The sequence below is a fragment of the Chionomys nivalis genome, chromosome 19 (assembly GCF_950005125.1).
Source record: "Chionomys nivalis chromosome 19, mChiNiv1.1, whole genome shotgun sequence".
NCBI lineage: Eukaryota > Metazoa > Chordata > Mammalia > Rodentia > Cricetidae > Chionomys > Chionomys nivalis.
Genome location: NC_080104.1, coordinates 44,212,569 through 44,233,336, shown reverse-complemented (window position 1 = coordinate 44,233,336; position 20,768 = coordinate 44,212,569). Strand labels below are relative to the sequence as shown.

The following is a 20,768-nucleotide window of genomic DNA, read 5'->3' as shown; positions in this document are numbered from 1 at the left end:
AGCAGATGATTATTTGAGGAGCAAAATATTCACCTTCCCTTTAGTAAGACTGAATTCCATAAAGGTTATGTTAGCAACCATCCAAAGGAGAATGAATCTGACTATTCCACCAATACAAGATCCTGAGCTAGAAAAAAATGAACTTAGAGACATTAACAGTGGTATCTGGAATGAGGTCATTATACCATGTCAGTAACCTTGTTAGCATCTCTTCCAAACAATGCTGCGTGATGTCACACTTGAGTTTCACAAGTACGAAGCCCAAAGACAGACAGTACAGTGAGACTCCTGGCAAATTCTATGAGGCACCACATGTCAGAATTAGCATATTTTTTATGTTTAGTTTGAAATTTTGTCTGAAGAGAAGAATAAAGAAATATTTACAGGGGGCCCTGTGCCTTCACTCCACATGACTGACGTTTAAAATACATATACACAAATGTTTAGCAACAGGCCCTCCCCGCTCCACTGCATTTCTTTTAAAAAAATTTCTTCAGTAGCTGATAGAATATTTTTCTAATATACATACATATATATGTGTATATATTAGGAATATATGTATATATTCAAATAGCTAGCTTCTTGTTTTCAAAACACAAATATTCTTCCTCTAGAGCTTCCTAAAATTCAAAATGACATTTTTTTAACCTTTTCAAGATCTGATTTCAAAGAAGGATTGCTTTCCTAATACTTCTACTGTTTACACAAAGCAATAAGACAAGATGATCTGTCTTTGAATATTTATCCCCAGAAACCACTGTACTGCCAGGAATACAGAAAAGTTTGGGGTTTTGTTTTGTTTTTTAAAAATCTTCAGAAATGGTTTTGCTTTCTTCTTTAACTTTTGTCTCTGAGAATGTAAAACTCTAACAGAATTGTGACACAAGCCCACACATCAACATCCAAGGATTTGTTATTGTTGTTGTTGTCAAAAGTGCTAAAATGATACAGTGGAGAATCGCTGTTTTCAGTAAATGAATACCCTGACCATTACTAGTTACAAAAGTGAATTCAAAATAGACTGGAGTTAAGATCTAAAGCTCTGAGACTATGAGAAGAAAATAACAGAAAGGACATCACAGCATTGGAATCAGTAGCAAATCAAAACCCCAGTGACAGGTCACCTCGTTACAGTAAGAACATTTACAAAAGACTAAAGACAACAGGTATTGGTGAATACATGAAGTATGTGAATCAGTACAGCCATTATGAGAATCATTGTTGAAACTCATATAAACATTTTAAAAAGAACCTCCATGAGATAAAGGATATATATCACTAACAAACAACACCATGGAAGAGCCACCTAACTCCCACACCGGTAATAGTTTTGTTCATAGTGCCTGAGGTGTGGGACGTATTGAGGAATCCACCACTGATAAAAGGACGAAGAAAATGTAGTACATATACGAAAACAGAGTTTTAGTCACCAACAGTGAAAATGAAATGAAATCCTGCCATTTATGAGCACCTGGATAAAACCAAAGGTCATTGTGCTAAGTGAAATAAACCAGATGTATAAGGACAAACGCTTCATGATCTCACAGTTCAGTCATATGAGGGAGATCTCAAAGAAGCTGAAAAAAATAACTGTGGTGAGCTGATAGTGGGAGAGCAAAAGGAGGGGCGAACAAGGAAAGGCTGATCAGTAGAAATTAAGTCAGCTGCAAGAGAAGACTAGTGTGATGCTGCCGAACAGTAGGCTGAAGTAGCTGTGTGTGTTTCCAAAAGGAAGAAGAAAGGTCCTTGCAGGCCCTCACCAACAGAAATGAAGAGTGAGGAGAAACTGTCTACGCTGATCTGAACGTTGTACCAACTACGCATGTGCTGAAAGTCTCACGTGCTTTAGTGTCATCATCATGATCACCTGGTCAAGTGGTTTACTATTCCTTTATTAAAGCCGAGAAACTGTCTATCAGGAGAGAGGGAAGAAATGAAAGCAAAAAGAAAATGTTTTCTGAATGTAGAGAAAGTCGCTAATAATCAGAATTTAAATCCACCATCCTCTGACAGCGATGATCTTTCCACCCTCACTTTACCAAGACGAGAACATTAGGATTATGTGGATTAAGAGGACATATATGAATTTTATCTCACTTCTGGACTTAAACGATAGGCTAAAGTAGCCTTCATCTTCACTTTGGCACCAAGATGCTATTTTTCTTATTGAATTAATTAATAACTAGGAAAGATAAAATTCCTTTATATTTTATGCCATTAAAGTGTAGTATGCTGTCTCACTTTCAAAACGCTCCTTCTTAGGAACTGTTTAGAGAATATTTAAATCTTAGATTTCATTTTTGTTCATCAGGGGTGGAAAGGAACACACAATATAAAAATATTGGAGATCTATGAAAATAGATTATACTTCTCAATGATCCTTGGAGGAAAGGTAAAATCTGTTACAAATATTGCTTTTGTCAAATAGCAGCTAATATTAAAATTCCTGCTTCAAATAAAACTTGATTTTTTTAAAAAAAAATAATGATTAATATATAAATATGTAATTATATACACACCAGCATTTATCTTAAACCTATAGATTATGTTAACTTATCAATATTTGATAAATTTAAAAGAATAAGATTTATACATGTAATTTCAACTAGCTATCTAAAAATAAATATGTAGATAACCTACAGTCCCTTGCTCTCCATCTTAAAATATATTATTAATGGGATTTTTAAAGAAAACCGTCACAGCTAAGTTGTTATCACCAACTCCTAAAGGACAGTGAAATATACTAATGCAGAATTCATATTTCTGAGGAGAGATGGATAACATCTCACAGTTCCACCACAGCGGGAGTCATTAAGCCTGTGTGAGGGCTGCATTTCTCATTGGATTACAAATCCAATAAGAGTTTTCTTTACCTTTGAGTTACTAGCACTACAAATGTTAAATCAAGGCACTGTGGGAAGAGGAAAAGCCTTCAGATGTTTGGAGGCTTTTAGAGTAAAACACTCACGATGTTTTCTTCACCAAGTGGACATCCATAGGAATCGCACCGCTCTGGTCTCTCATCACAGAGTCCCGCAGGCTGCTGCAGTCTCTCCCTTCATTCTTTGCTCCCACCAATCCAGTTTCCAGTGTGTTCCTTCGTTCTGACAACCCACGGTTTTGTTTCGTGGAACGTATCCCTTCAGACTCTGAAGCCCACTCTGGACTTATTTATAATAAAGACTATTATAAATCTTTTATTTATAATAAAAGATTACAAATCAAAATAATACAAAGGAGACAAAACTAAATGAAGGATAGGTAGGTGCCACGCATAAGAAAATCCAAAGAATTTGAGTCAGCCCACAAGGGAAGGGACAAGGAAGTGGAGAAGTCTAGGTAATGGATGGCAGGAATGAGCCCGTTCCCCCGTTTATGAGATATGAATGAGAAATTATGCTACATAAAGCAGCAAAACTTAAATAAAAATGGCCAGGGGGACATGTGTTTTAGAATATCACAGAGACCCAGGTTTCTGAAGGTTCTCTCAATACTGTTGCCTCAAATGACAGTTGTATCACACTCCAGCACTCTGAATATTTAAGATCTAAATTCTTTAACAGTGCTCTGGTAGATCTGTACCAGATACCTTAGCATATTTTTGGCCAATAACCTTCCTTCCATTTTCAATGACTTCCATTTTAATGACTGAAGAAAGAATCAACAAAGACCCCAGTTTCTTTGGGGATTTCTATCTACCTGTATTTCCAACTTACCTACAGTTATACAGTCAGAATTGCATTTGGGGAACTCACTAGGCATCCTTAGTAGAGTGGGAACTTGAAGCATTACTGGACGAAGGCAAACTATGCAAACTTTTCTTCAACAGAACTACTGCAGAAGGAGAGAAGGAAGGAAAGGAGGAAGGAAAAGAAAGTGATGGTCGAGGAAATTTCCTAGTCAGAAAGAAAATGACAGGACTCTTGGGGACATTCGAAAACTAGTAGAATCAGGAAGGCCTGGACTTTTTTTTTTTTTTTTTTTTTTGCCTTAATAGATACAATAGCTCAATAATGATACTCAGAGTTAGTCCCTGTGTCAAAAATCCACTGAACAGTTAAGAGACCTAGCAACCCAATACAGCCAAGGCAGCCACATTAAACTTGCTAGGAATATTCAAAGAATGCTTCTACCAAAGTCCTACCCCAGCATCGTGCCATGTGGTGAGGATGGCAGACCCAGTCCTAACTTCTCCCTGAGGAGGGAAAGAAAGAGTAATCGAACTTTCTCGTGTGTCTTGAAGCACTGAGGGAGGCCACCACTCTCTAGTCATGGGGGGCCTTTGAAAGCAGAAACTGTCCTTGAACAAGCAACTTAGCACATACCACCATCCTCCCTCATGCTTAGCTTATGGCAAATGGCAAATAAAAGGAAAATTTTTTTCTAGGTTTTTCCTACAGAACTTACGGAAGCAATCGTACAGCTAACACTTTTTCTCCTGGGGCTGCCTGAGGTACTGACCTCGCCTGAGTCACCTGCTGAGAGGGCTGACTGACTGCAGTCTGGCCACCTCTAGGATCTTGTGAGTTTCAATTGGTTGTTCAGTAGCACAAGCTAGTGTGTGCTTTAGTACACACGCACGCGCACACACACACACACACACACCATGTCTACTAAAGAGTAATGGAAAACAAAAAGGCAACAAACAACTACAAAACAACTGTCTCGGCTTTCTCCTTCCAATAAGGGGAGCACATACAGGCAGGAATTCCAAAGAAAACAGTATCCTTAGAGCAAATGAAACCAAAGGAAACATGGTCACCAAGCAACATAAGAATGCATGCTCTTTCAAAGTACACCCGGAATATTCCCCCATAATAAACACCAGCTAAGTCATAAAATAACTGACAAATGAGGATTAATAAAGTCATAATCAGTATTTTCTAAACCCCGAATATCAAAAGTGCAAGAAAAATAGAAAACTCCCTAATACATAGAAATTAGATAATGTACTTGAATAACCAAGAGGTTAAAGAAGGAATAGAACATTAGACAACATCCTGAGACTAACAGAATGAAGGCACAGCGCGTTAACATTGGTGAGAACAGCAAAAGCAATGTGAAGAGGGAAGTTTAGGATTTGCAGAGATGCTTCAGTAGTTGAGAGTGCTGGCTGTTCTTGCAGAATGTCTGAGTTCAGTTCCCAGCACCTTAGTCTGGTAGCTCACTCTCACCTGTAACTCCAGCTCCAGGGGAAGGGAAGCAGCAATACCCTCTTCTGTATTCTTCAAGTGCACACGCCCAAACAGAGACACATATATTTGATACATAATTTAAAACAGTTTTGAATAGAGAAATATATGTAATAAATGTCTAGGTAAAAAAAAAGAAAAATACCAATCAGTCTACATCACACACACACACACAAACTGGAAACAAAAATTAAAATCAAAAGAATCATGAGAAAAGTAATATCCAACTAGTAAAAATAAAATACAAAATGAAAAAAAATGATTTAAAGAAAACAATGACAAGTTTTTTAAAAGATATGCGTTGATAAACTGTTATCTAAGCATAAAAATAGAGAAGATGCAACAAGCTGATGGACACAGAAGTCAAAGGATTGTAACGACTACCGACAATTACACACCAGCATATGAAGGGCCTATTAAACAAACAAAAGAAGTCCTCAGAACTTTCAATCTCCCTCAGATTAATCACGTGGAAACCAAGTTTCCACACATCTACACCTAGCAAAGAAACTAATTTAATCATCAAAAACTTATAGGAAAAAAGGTTTTGGAAACCAATACTTCCATTGGTGAACACTATCAAATGCTTAAAGACCGAATGCCAAGTCTCAGTCTCCCACACCAAAACTGACATTACAAACCATGTTAGGAAACCAGTATCTCCTTCCTACAAAGCCAGGCATAGGCACGACAGAAAAGGGAGAAAGAAGATGAAAGGCCAATGTCTTTGGTAAAGAACCAAATGCTTTCTCCTAAGATTAGCAGCAAGAGGCTGGTAACTCTACTGCGCTTCTTATCATTTATATCAGTATGTCCATGTTCTTGGATTTGCGATCCGAATGTAGTTAACAAAATGTGCCCAACATGAAAAATTCTCTGCACTATTTTTACAACTTTCTTTGAATCTCAAATGATTTTAAAATTTTAAAAGATAACTTGTCTTTAATCTTAGCTTTTGAGAGGCATTCCTGGGACACCAGAATTATATAAAGTGGATAGAAGGGCGAGAGTCTTTCCACTGGAGTTGAACGGCAGAATATAAAATTGAAGTCATACTCCAATAGATTTAGTTTGTTGGGGTTTACGAGTTCTAGGTTTTATGTCAAAGCCAGAAAGGAGAAAAAAACAAGCAGTCAATATTTCTAAAGGAATGGAAAAATCAGGGCCAGCTTCTGTTTTCACAAAACACAGAACAATCATCAAAAATAGTGATCATCACATCTATTTTGCATCAAACAAATGAATTAATTGCCCTTCTCTCTCAATTTGCACAGTAATTGCCAAACTTACCTTTCTGCAAGCTTTGTGTTTTCTTTGCACATTCCTATTTTTTTTTCCTGAACCTCAGACAACACTAAGATTCCGAGTCTCATTACAGAGAAGCAAGGGAGACTCCTAAGCAAGAAAGACTAAATGAATACTTCCCTGTGGCCGTGCTACAGCTTGAATTAGATTCACTCAGTATTTGCTGCTTCCGACTCAGAACCACTAAAGAGAGTAACCAATTGTCATACGTATTTGTCAACAATGGTGCATCACCTGGAAAAGTAGTCATTCAAATGTAGTGACAGCTATCACTATTGCCCAAGTGCAGGGCATACACACACACTTTTGATGTGTGTGAGCGTAACTCATTTAGGCTCTTCTTTTTCCACACCTGGTCTTGAATTCTGAGTACTTAGAGTTAGATGAGGCTCACCCACTGCAGACCTTGGTCATGATGATGGCTGCGAAGGCTGAGTTTGACCAAGGACTGAAAGAATAAACAATTGTGGAAAGCAACTAAATCTATTAGTAGTGATAGAATCTAGTTCTATAGATTAGATAGAATTTAATTTCTACATACTTCTGCTTATTGTTTTCAGATTGGTAATCTTCAGTCTCTGTGATGATCAAGCAGGCCTGTCTTTTATACCTTCTAGGTTGTGCCTTCCATTTGGTAGTAAGATGTTCTCCATCTTCTATTTACTTTGCAAAGTCAAGTCATTACATATCAAGTTTCATAATGTTCTGGTGGTCATCTGTTGTGTGCAAAGCTATATTAAAACCTAGTGGCTGAAAACAACAATGATTTTATTGCCTCTCACGGTTCCTAGAGACTGGGATCATTTGGGATTTCACACGCCAGATCTCTGCGTGGCTGCATTGGAATTCTGGCTGCAGCTGGGGTGAGGGAAGGGCTAACTAGACTAAATACACAAGAGTGCCTGCGTACACAGATCCAGAGCAGCTCATGCTGGCTTTCTACTGGAAATTTGGCCAGGTCTACCTGCAGACCATCTCCCTGACTGTGAACTCACCATATATCTTGGGTCCTGAACCCCTGCAGTTTTGTATTCTGAAAGGAAACCTTCTAAGACTGAACAGAAGCTAAATACTATGAGTCACTACTAAAGAGAGATGGGCTTACATTGAAACCTGACTTCTTTTAAAAATGAGCAAACTATATTTAATCAAATATTGGGGGAAACAACGCTTGACATTTAGTGGCCAGTGCTTGACTTCATATCTGGCCCTTCTTCTATTTTATGCATATCCTCACATCAAGCACTGTGATTCCTGCCCTTGCACCTTTGCACAGTCTATACATCAGCTGTATGCCAGGCTCCTCCTCACCCTCTGAAGCAAGCAGAAGCATGCGCTCATCTGTGAGGCCTGTGGTCCTCTTCCCCTGGAGTGAGTCACTCTTCTAGTGCCCGGCACATTCCGGCACTTTCCATTATTACAGCTTCTTTTGATGTTGTTTTGTTTTGTATTGAATACATCCCAACCACAGTTTCCCTTCATCACACTCATTTCAGTTAATGCTTTGGCTGATCCCTCGACAACCAAGATGCTGATCCTCCTGATCCTGAAACCACCAGCTCCATGGGACAGTATTTGTATAGGAATTCATGTGATTGGGAGCTGTATCTCTACCAATAAAACTCAAAACTAAAATAAGTTTTAGCTATCTTTCTTGGCCAGTGCAGAATCTGTCAGAGGGAAAAAAATATGTTAAGTCTCTCAAAATCCTCCATATGTATCATTGTGTTTATAATGCGTAGAAAATCACACAACTTCCAGGTCATACAATGCAATTGCTTAGGACCAACATGACTTGGACCTCCTGTATGACAACTAAGTCTGTTCATTATTTTAATGAATATTCCCTCTCTCGGGAACATCTCTGTCTGGATGGCAGAGTATGTTTATCCCAGAACTCCCAATGGTAAATTAAATACTCTCTGAGGCCAAATACTTAGTTACTGAGACAGGGTGTTTTTTCCTTATTCAGGCCAATGGAAGGACAGTTTCGCTGTGGCTGGTGGCTGGTAGCAGAAGCTGTGGATCATGTGTATTTCCCTAGAAAACTGCTGGAATGTTCAGCAGCTTATGGCTGGTATCTCTGTCCCTCAAAAGGGTGTGTCCTCAGTTGCAAGAAGCTCTTCTTAGACCACATGCGCACAGGAATGACTCATAGTCAATGGCTGACAGCTGCAGAGAAGACAGCTCCTTGTCCTGTCTTAGCCTGGGGCTATTCTAAAGGATTTCCCACCTCCAGAATTCAAAGTTCCCTTTGTCGGTGGCTTTGCTCTCATTCTCACCTCAGTCACAAAATCTCCTGAGGGAATTTCCCCATACACCTTACCCATGCTCATCTGAATTTCAGCCTGCACCCATGCTACCTGACAACTCACTTCATGTAACCATCAGCTGCTGGCTAGCAGTTGTGCTAGGCACAGGACCCTTGAAATCTGTCGCAGTAAGAACAGTTCATGTGAAGATTCTCGAGGCCTACTTTATTTCTGTCATTTCTACCATTCGATCCAGTTCTTTTAATGTAAGAAGAAAACCTTTAAGTTTTTCTTAGCCTATTGTTATCAGAAGAAATAAAAAGAAAGAAAACCAGGAAGCAGTGTGTGTACACTAGGAGGTACAGATGCCCCTATTGGGAGGAAGGGACCAGCTGAAACCATACACAAAGCTGATGACCTGTGCCATAATCCTCACAGACCGAAGGTCCTTGGCCTTCATGTAGACAGGCTGAGGGTAAGCAGCCTTCCAGAACTTTCCCGATGCAGAGCTCTGGATGTAGCGTGTATCTTGCTGTTGAAGGCACCCTCCACTACTCTCGGCTATTTCACTCTTATAGACATCAGAAGCTACACACAAAGTCTTGCTCGCATGACTGTGTAAACATGAGCTGAACAAGGATGATACAATGGCGTGCCCAACTGCACAGGGAACGCCCACAGTGCCTCAGCCCTGCACAGAAAAAGTGACAAGCCACTAAGAAATGCTGAAGGTGTGATAGTCTTCCCCAAGGAAGAGCAGACCAATATGTTTTATTCCTTTTAAACAGTTCTAAAAAAAAAAAAAAAGGAAGAAAGAAAGAAAAGAAGGAAAGAAGGAAGAGAGGTCAAGAGTTTAAAAGAAAACAAAGTGGCATATTTGGGGGGAAGAAAAAGAAGGGGTAAATGATGTACTTATAAACTCGAACATAAGAGAAGTAAAAACAAAAAACAAATTGTCATGTTCTCTCCTTCTGGGCTCGGCTCATCTGGATATTTCCTGCTTTATTTTCAATAGTGGCTATCTGTTTTGTTTTACTTTTTTATGTTAGCATAATTCAGTAATTAGGCACTTATTTCAATAGAACTGCCCCTCTGGTTTTTAAACAGGATTAGAACATTGGAGTACAATGAGGAGGTTTACAGGGATCACCAGTCTCCCCAGGAGGAGACTCTGAACTCCGTTTTTCACATCACATAATGCACAAACTCTCTGAAGAGAACATTCCCTTGCAGACTTAGATGACTCCAGACCTAGCTTGTCCAGAAAGACTCAGACATTGATAGTCAAATTATCCAAATAACTAGAAAGCTGTGAGGAGAAGGAGACTGTTTGGTCCCTCAGCAGCTCAGGAAATTCAGACTCTCAATACTTGTGAAAAACCTAGCCCTCATACTAGAGAAAAACAGGAATATGAAACTCATTTTCCCACCTAACCATACCTCAGTACTTAAAATTATATAGAATTTCCCTAGATACCCTATTCCTACATTCCAGTTTCAGTATCTGAAGCAGACATTTCCTTTATCATTTCCTGGACTTTGGCCACATGCTCTAAGCTTGTCAGCTCTGATTTTAGCAAATCTAATACTGTGCAAACCTAAAAAAGATACAACTTATTCCTCTTAAGTTAGTTAAGGTTGTAAAAGCAAGATAGGTGGAAATTGAAAAGGCAGTGTTCCCTGCATAAGCAGCCATCCAACCACCATGGCATACTGGGCAAATCTGGGAAATAAAACCAAGTGTCAAGCACGGTAAACCTGAATCGATAACAAACAGTTCTAAGGTACAGTCCATATGGGAAAGCAAAGAAAAAAATAGTTCTGATAAATTCTCTATATTTTCAGAATTTCTGTTTGTTTTCTTTTATGAAAACTCACAAAAACGTTTGTGTGCACACATGATTGGGGGGCGTGTGCATATGTGTGGAAATGCGCATCTCGAGTATCATTCCTCAGGAGCCATCCACACTGCTCATTTTGAGGCAGGGTCTCTCACTGAACAGGAAACTTGCTGATTCAGCTTAACTCTCTGGCCAGCAAAGGCCTGCTGCAACCCTGCACGCTACCACTCTCGGCTCTGGTATGTGGTCCTGAGGGATCCAACTCAGTCTCTATGTTTCCATGGCTGTCACTTTACCAACTGAGCCATTTCATATTTTAGAACTCTATATTTAGAAAATGTTTAATCCTAACATTTCTTTGGTGCTAACAGTCATTTCTCACAGACACTCCTAACTACTTTATTGAAAGAAAATAGTAAAGGCAGAGATTCTTTCCCAAAAACACTTTTAAGACAGGAGTGGAGATCCTGTATGCAAGGAGAAATCTCAGACTATCTCTTTGTCGGCTTCACTGAAGCCTCAGAGCTTCCCATGATAGGTAATGCATTGAAGTCACACAAATGAAATTTGTTTCTGAATGCCAAAAGCCAGTCTATTTGATTATTTACTCACTAAACAATGAGAATCAAATGTGTGCTTTCACATCTGACAACAGAAGAAAACAGGGAGCAGCTGAGATCTATGGAAACATAAATTAGTCCTTGCATGAAGCTCGGGTCTGACTTGTCTATTGTAGCAGCAGTATCTGTCGCTCAGTGTTCTAAAATCCAAAACAGGTAAGAATAACCTGAGTGCTAACATCACCAATTCACACACACTAGCCGAAGGTCATGTGCAGCCATGCCTCCATACTCAACACCAACATGATTTTGACACTCCCCAAAATATACCTATGTCTGCTGATATCTAAAAACTCAAACATGATGGCTCCTCACCTTCAAAACCCATTTCCATTAATTATATTAAAAAGACCACCCTGTGCCCTTCTCTCTCACCACTAAGAAGGTAGCTTTGCTCCACTCTGAAAATTTTTTTAAGTTCTTTACCAAAACGATGGACTAGACCTAGCCCATCATAAAAGTATAGCAAAGCTAGCAGACATATCTTAGGAATATTCACGCCTAGGTTTTAAGAGAAATAAGTTATGCTTTTTTGACTCTCAATGTTCCCTGGAGCATGTCCTCAGATGAACAAAAACCCTATGTTGGAGCATGGCCAGATGTAAATCCAAATGTTAAAACTGTGCTCGAAAAAAATTATGATAAATGATCCTGGAGAGTCACACAGATTTTTGGAAGAAGCCTGTTCTTTGCAAAAGAAGGTGTTTTGCCACAGGATTTTTGTCACATAAGCTCAACAGGGTGCCTGAAATGCACTGCATGTCAAAGAGGTTGTTTCTTCATTGCATGGCATGTACAATATGCAATCCTTTCATTCATTCTTCCTTTGAAAGATGCGACTCAGCTTTTTCTTAATGCCAGGCATTGTATCTCATGTTTGGGTAAATAAACAAAGCATACATGTAATGTACCTGTATAGACCTTAGAATCTGAGGTCCATTTCCTATAATGGGTTCAAAATAAAAGAATTGCATAACTGACTAAAGGCTGATATAGACAGATGGGGCGAGTTCTCTGGAAATGCTGATATGGGGTTTTCATCATTGCATGGTGGTCTTTTTGGCACTCAGGAATCAATTTCATTTGTGTGAGTATCTTGGGAAGAAGCTCTGATACTTCATAAAGCCTACAAAGAGAAATCTGAGATTTCCCCTTACCTATAGGATCTCTACTCCTGTATTGAAAGTCCATTTTGGAAATATTGTCTGTCTTAGATAATTTCTTCCAATAAAGTAGTTAGGAGTATATCTGTGAGAAATGGCTGGTAGTAGTCAAGAAACACTAGGATTAAAAACTTCCTGGTTTTTCAAAAAAGGTTTGTTTGTTTTTTTTTTAACTCAGAATAGCCATGTGCTCAGACAGACTGAATCTCAAATCATCCTGTACCACTGGTGATGGGATCTGGACTCAACAGACATGGAATGTGGAGCTGAGCCTTAATGACACATCCGCCTAAGAGATCCTCAGATTCTCATGAGAACCAGTAACACGAAGTTTCTTTCTGTGAGTGTCTTTGTGCTGGAACTGTAAGACTGGACAATCTAACTGGACCCTTTCTCACTGTATGAGTCTGTAAAGGCAAAGAATATGAAAGGTACCGAAGGATCTAAACCAAGTCCATCAGGGAAGGTGGTGTGTTCTTCAAAGTTGCAGAGCTCTCCTGAAGATGTACAAAATGAGCAAGATTTGAGCTCAGCTCATGCCAAGAAAGAACATTTCTGTCCATGAGAACTGATGGAGGCTGGGCAGATGACTCAGAGTTAGGAGCACTTAATAATCTTTCAGAAAACCTGGTTTCAGTTCCTAGCACCCACATGGCCACTCACAACCATCTGTAACTCCAGTTCCAGGGGTCCTGGTGCCCTCTTTTGGCCTCAATGGGAACTGCATGCAGGTGATAAATATTCACGTATTGACAGAACATTCACATATACAAAACAAAAAAAAATTAAATCTTTAGAATGGGATCCCCTTGGATTTAACACAGAAGGGCTCAAAATCTTAACCAAGTAGGACAAGAGAATGTGTCTAGGATATCACATCATCACACTGACTGGAAATGTATTGAGATGGATTGCCAAGCTCAGGCTTTCTAACACCAAATAAGACAGCTCTTCTTTCCGGAAGGTGACCTTGGAAACATGATGGGGCCTGACCACAAATGCTTTTGAGGTTCTGTGTCCTTACTCCACAGGTAGGCTGACCTGGGAAACATAGTACTAACTAACAAATAAAGATTTATTTCATTTATTAAGAGTGACTATGAAAAAATGTTTCTCTGCCTGTTTTAAATAAGAAGTCTCATTTTCATTCTGTGTCAGACCACATAAACCATGAATCCATCACTACTAAATCTGTGCAGGTTAGTGTGGAAGTTCATATATCTATATATCTATAATGAGTGCAACTACTTTAAATAAAGTAAATTTTATTTATGATTCCATAATTTATATGCAAAATAAGAATATGTATAACTTTATTACACCTTATAAAGATGAGAATATTTTTAACACTTTTCAGTTTCTAGGTTTCTTGTGATTGATGAACTGCCCTGAGCAATCTTTAATAAGAAAAATCTCATATGCTAAAACTGGCAACATTCTCACTTCAGATATTTCAGCAGGACGTGGCATAACTAACATGTTCTTCTTATTAACAAAATCTGCTTCTCAACTTTGATTTCTTGACAGGAAAGAGCTTTTTGGTCAGTAGTCAAATCATCAAATATTAAGAATATGGAGATACATCAAGTGAATTCAAGCGACTCGAAAATTCACTGATTTTCGCACATTTCACATACCTACCTAAAGACTCAAAACAAGCAATTTCTTAACCAAAAAGCCATATGCTCCATGACTAATAATTGCCCAAACATATCTGTATAAATCTTGAATTGCTCCACTTAGATAGGGTAGATAAAGAAAATATTTTAATTTAACTATGTAGTTCAATGATTTAAGAAGTTTTCATGATAAGTATATAATATTCCCTCCTCATCTATAAGGGATACATTCCATGGCACACAGTGAATGTCTGAGGAGCAGTTCTAAACTCTAGAAGCACCACACTATATAAACATATCTGTGACAGGTTCATCTGTAATTTAAGAACAATAGAAAAGTAGACAACAACAAATTATATAGAATAATAAAATCTATACTGCTGAAGTTATTTTCAAATATGAGCTTTTTAAAATTTTCCATGTAATTATTTCAGCCCATAATTGCCTATAAAGAGTTAAACAGGAGCAGCTGGGCGATGGTGGTACACACCTTTAATCCCAGCACTCGGGAGGCAGAGGCAGGCAGAGCTCAGTGAGTTCTTGGCCAGCCTGGTCTACAGAGCGAGTTCCAGGACAGGCTCCAAAGCTACAGAGAAACCCTGTCTCAAAACAAAACAAAAAGCCTCAGGAGCAAATCCAAATCTGTGGACATACAGGACGATTGCACAGCTAAGTTACCCTGAGATCTTCTTGTTTGTTTTAGTAACAGTTCTGAGATGCACATACAGTACAGAATCGAACGAAAGGGACCTTGAAACAAATACTCAAAATCTCAGCATTTTCAAACGTTCCCAGTGGTTCCCACCGGCAGGAAATCCTATGACATCTTATCACCTTTGGAGATGACAACCTCATCCAATCAAAGGCCTGGGCTTTTTACCTCTTCAAATCCACATCACTGACACATCTTACACCATCCAGATTCTAACCTCAAGTGCCCCTTTGATGCCAACTCTACTCCAACCAATATACTGCTCTATCTATCTTCGGATCCTCTAAACTAATGTGCCATGCTTGTTTTGTTCCTCCAACCCTGACTCTCCAACTGAGATTTAGAGACTTCTCCAACCAAACAACTGCATACACATATTTCTCCGATTATGACTTCAACCTTCCAAACTCCTAAATTATGCCTCCTGCTGGAAAAGCCACAGAAGCCACTCTCAGCGTCACTTTCCATAAAATCACCTCCTCCTTTGTTGCAGCCCAGCAAATGCTCAAACCCATTCCAAGAAGATACAAGGAGGAAAAGCAACCAGTCACCTACATTGCTCATGTACTCCGACAGCAGGTCCTGGAGAGCCTGGCGGATGGCATTGCACTCGGCGATAATCCGCTCTCGGTGGAAGTCCCTGGTGCAGGAAGAGTCAGCCAGCAGGGCAGCCCCGCTGATGATGGCTTCTAGACGTTTCTCTAGTGATGGTCTTATTTCCTCCTCTGTCACTGTGAGTGGGTTCAGGACAATTAAATTCTGGGAAAAGGAAACATTCAGATGATTAGGACTCTGTGGAAATCAATTCTTATAAAGAAAACAAAAACAAAATTTTAAGCTTCATGCCTAAAATTCAGGTGTATTAATAGACCTATGCTTTGCCTGCCTCAACAGTTCACACAGAAGACCACGTAGCAGTACTGTTCAGATGGAGACCACGTAGCAGTACTGTTCAGATGGATGATCAAAGCTGTGTGTTTATGAGCTTGGGTTGTACTGTCAGTCCTGGGTTCAAAGCTTGCTGTTCTGGCTCACCAAGGTGCCTTGGCTTCCTATTCCTCGCTTTCATCTGTAGAGCTCCAGTATTTATGTCGCTTACACCATAAAGCTACCAGGAGAATTATACAAACACTAAACACAGTGACTGGCGTGTGCTGTTAATCACAAGAGCAACATCTCCGAGCTGCCTGACCATTTTACACACACACACACACACACACACACACGGTCACATCTTAACACTGGGGATGCAGGCAAGCCAAGGTGTGATTAGCCACACATTTCAGTGGCTGTGTGAGGCTGAGAGACTCTGACCCCAGGTTAAGCTTTGAAGTTCAGACACCAACTCTGTCTTAGAATTCACAATTTAATGTCATTTTCATTATACTTCACTGTAAGTCGTAGGTGCTAATTAACTTTACCACTAACATATCAAAGAAAATCCTGGCCCTTAATTATTCATTTAAAAAGTAGAACTCCAGGAGCTAGAGACATAGCTCATTGGTAACAGCATGAACTGCTCTTGCAGAGAATCAGAGTTCAGCTGCAGCGCCCGTATTGGGCAGCTCACATCCACTGGGAACTCCAGCTCTAGGGGTCTGAAGCCCTCTCTTTTCTGGACTTCATGGACATCTGTGCTTCACATCCCCACAGAGACACACACACATATAAAATTAGGACTAAAATACTTTAAAAAAAAAAAAAACCTTCCTACTGATCTATTAACTTGCAGAAATTCCAAGATATTGGAAAGTAACATGGCATTTTTAAGGTTTTATAAAGATATAATAAGTCTTTGGAAGTAGAAATCAGGATAATGTATATCTTCTAAAATGAGTCGGAGGGCACACTGCCCCGAGTTTCCTCCGTAACGATATATCAGTAGAAAAGCCTCCCCAAGGTATAGTCCAATGTGATCTTTGCAGAGCTAGTATAAAAGCTCTCTGAAGAACCTTTAACAAAATTGTGTACCATGTACAGAGTACAAGTGCAGAATATTAGAGTTGAAACACAGTGACATTACTATAATCTTCAATATCTATATGGGTATGCATATTAATAGAGGTATTTAAATATATAAAGAGTACAGTGTTATAAGAATGTATACATGAATATGCATGCCAAGTATTGATATACATGTGTTTTATGTAAGAAGTAGCCAGGGTGTAATTTTAAGAAGCAGTAGACTGGTGAGAAGGCTCAGTGGGTAAATGCATTTGCTGTACCAGCCTGGAGACCCCCAAGTTCAGTTCTAAAGCCCACGTAAAAATAGAAGGACAGAACAGAGTCCACAGAGTTGTCCTGTGACCTCCACCCTTTACTCACTCATGCACGCACGCGCACACACACACACACACACACGCACGCACGCACACATTGTGTAATAAGGTAAAGCAAAGAGGCTCATTTGGAGAGTGACGCTTAAAAGGAGAAACTCGTTTCAGAAAGGCATAGAGCCATGGTAAAGCGCAGGGCCCTGAATGCTCACACAGTCTAAAGTACACTGTAAACCAGAACAGAGTGAAGTGTCCTCACTGGCTTGTAGTGCCCAGGATTCCTCCTTTCCAGGTTAAAAATGCTAAATACTCCCTTAGCATTTTTTCTACTGCTCAGTCTACTTGGACAAAAAAAAATGAAACAGAAGGTGAAAGCAAATCAATTTCACAAAAGCCAAATTTAATGTTTTTTTCTGTTTCTAGTGCATGATCTTTTTCATCTTTTTCAAGCCCTTCATCCTAGCATGGGCTTGGTCAAGGATCAAAGCACTATTTGCATAGAACTGCTGTCACTGGTTCCCTTTCTCATCACTGTGACCATGTACCTAACACAACACAGTTCAGTTACTGGGTCTCCAGATTCAGGAGAGCAAATCCCATCCTGGGGAAGCATGGTGGCAGAAAGGGCTCACAGATGTAGTGTAGAAACTCGCCCTGATCAAAAAGCAGGCGAGGGAAACACCAGTGCGTGGCTTACCTTCTCCTCTTTGACTTTTCATTCAGTCCAGGATCCCAGGCCACGGCACAGCACTCCCCACATTCAGAGTAGGTCTTCTCTCATCAGTTACCCCTCTCTAGAAACACCCTCCCAGACAGACGTGTGCCCTAGGAGATGTGAAATCCAGCCAAGCTGAAAGTGATGTGATTTTATTTAAAATATTATTTTCACAAAGGGGTTTGAACAGAGGCTCTTTGTAAGATAAGGTTGCACTATGCATCCCAGGCTGGCTCTGACCTCACCGTTCTCCTGACACAGTCTCCCAAGCGCTGAATTACAAGCCTGTTTGACTTTATACAGTTCGTGTTCTAGAGATGGGATGACGCTTCGGTGGATAAGAGCATGTGCTGTGCAAACATGAAGATCTGAGTTCGAACCTCCAGAGCCCACTGGAGAGCCAGATACATGATATGGGCATCTCTAACCTGGTGCTCCTGCAGGGAGGAGGGGGGCAGAGAGATGCTCCAGAAGGTTATTGGCAGGACAACTTGACTCATGCAATGAAAAAAACAAAACAGAAATGCTGTCTCAAAACCAGGAAGAAGGGGACACCCCAAAGCCTATGCTGTCCTCTGTGCTCCACACTATGGCGTGTGCCCACAGTCACGTGTAAATGGGCTCACATACTGTGAATGCATACAAACCAGCTCATCCCCCTGGGTCCCTCTGATCTGACAGCTGATAGTCATATATTCAAGTCTACAATTCGCCTAAAACTTTACAACTTTTTCACTTCAAAGCCAGGTGGTGGTGCATGCATTAATCCCAGAACTTGAAAGGCAGAGACGGGGGTATCTCTGAGTTTGAGGCTAGCCTGGTCTACAGAATGGATTCCAGGACAGCCAGGGCTACACAGAGAACCCTGTCTCAAAAAAAATTAAAAAAAAAAAAAGAATTTTTTCATTTCATCCTTTGTCCGATCAAGAAAATGGCAAAAAAAAAAAAAAATAGTTTAAGTAACTTGGATGTTATATAAAATACCATTGAAGTCATTTAATTTTTTGATCTAACATAGCAGATTCTGGTATATTTGCATCCACCAGAATATCATATGGCCATAAAAATGGATCTCCTGGCATGTGTGACCACAAAGACGAGCCAGAAGGACTTTAGGCTAAGTTGACTGAGTCAGATGGAGAAACACACACACACTTGATGCACGTAATATTATCTATATGCAGGCTATAAGAAATTCAAAATCTTTGAAACACAAAGGGATGGCACACAGTTTGCAGAGGCTGTGGGCGTGTTCTTCATCAGAAGGTACAAATGGTCAGTGACACTTTGTTTCTGATGACATGTTTTATCATGATGATTGGTGAGGTGCCAACATATGACAATCATCGCACCAAGCACGTGTGTTGAAGGATCACATCTGAACTTTTAGAATATGATTTCTTGCTTGTTTTATATTTTAAGATTGTTTTCTAATTCAGTGCATGGGTGTATGCCTGTGTGTGGTCATGTGTTATGTAGGCCATGTGATATTGGAGCTGGGAACCAATTTCCTGGGCAAGAACAGTAGAGTCTGTTAACCGCTAAGCCATCTTTCCTGGTTGCTTCTTAATAATTTTTTAAATTTAAAAACTAAGCAGGTACAACATCTTATAATAAAATCCATCATTCATACATTTTGGTAATAGCCCAGAGTCTAAAATGTGTGTAGAAATGAAATTTCCTCTACACAAATGTCTATATAGTGCATTAATTAATAGAATAGTATTAAGTACTAAAAAGAAACATGATCCCTAGCATGAAAAGACATGGAAGAAAGATAAATATGTACTCTGAGTTCAAGAAGGCATCCTGGAAATGCAGCATCCTGCATGATTCAGCCTGTGGCCCAAAGGAGAAAGGAACTATAGCTGCAGTAAAAAGGCCAGTGCTTTCCAGGATGGAGAGGGAGAAGGAACAAAGAGGTGGAGAAATAACCAGGGGTTTTTAAGGTGCCAAAAATACTTAGAATGACAATGTCGCAATGGTTGCGTGTCATATACATTTTCCAAACCCAGGTGTAAGGGCAAGCCGCCCACCTGCCAGCTGTGGAGAGGACAGACGCTGATGTGGTAGTGTGGGTTGAACAGCTTGTCACAGCCATACCCCCCTTACTGGAGATGCTGATGCTGATGGGGCTTTGCCTGTGCTGAGACCAGGTGTCCATGGGGTATTGCTCTACTGATGATTGTGCTATAAAGCAAAATTTGCATTTGAGAAAAAAAAAAGGCTACAGAGATGGCTCAGCTGATAAAGGGCTGCAGCATGAAGCCCTGAGTTGTCTCTAGCACCCATGTAAAAGCCGGGCATGGAGACAAACTCCTGTTTTCTTAGTGCTGACAAAGGAATGGCAGGGGGATTGTGCTGAGAGAGGTTTGATGGCCACTTAACCAGCATGGTGCGGGTTCAATGAGAGACCTTGTCTCAGAAAACAAAGCAGAGAGTAATTCAGGAGGACAATGTTGACTTCTGGCCTACACACACACACACACACACACACACACACACATAGACATACACACACATGCACACATACACACCACTCACTCAAACACATACACACACACATGCGCACGTACACACATCACTCACTCAAACATATACACATACATACCACAATCACACACACAACACGCATACATGTACTCCCATGCATATACACACAATGGAGAATAAAAAAATACATATGACCTCAAAGCACCTTGGGCTCTCTATCAGTGTCACTTTGAGCCAAAAACTTAATGGAATCGATCCTTTCTATCCATCCCAAGAAAGGATGGATGTAAGTCTTTGTTTTGAACCTTATCAACAGGAAAAATAAAATCTACAGCTATCATGTAGGTTAGTTAATGTAGCTTCTTTTGTCGTTATTTGTTTGCTCAGTTTGCTTTTGATTTATTTTTAAAACAAGCTCCCACTCTGTTGTCCAGGCTGTCCTGGAACTCACTCTGTAGCCCAACCAAGTGTCAGAGTCACCGACTTGCCCAAGCTTGCCTTGAACTTAATATTCCTAGGCCTTAACCTGCCCCCTGCTAAGATTCCAGGCATGAACCGCCACACTTGGATATTTGTTTTT

General features: G+C 40.0%; 1 protein-coding gene across 1 annotated transcript in view; it reads right to left on the bottom strand.

Annotated features, from left to right (window-relative positions):
- Window positions 1-20,768, bottom strand: part of Ctnna3 (catenin alpha 3) — a 1,259,162-nt gene that overhangs the window by 979,152 nt on the left and 259,242 nt on the right. Inside the window, exon 7 of the mRNA XM_057751057.1 lies at window positions 15,260-15,463. Within this exon, the coding sequence (XP_057607040.1) occupies window positions 15,260-15,463 (204 nt within the window). The remainder of the gene's footprint in view (window positions 1-15,259; window positions 15,464-20,768) is intronic.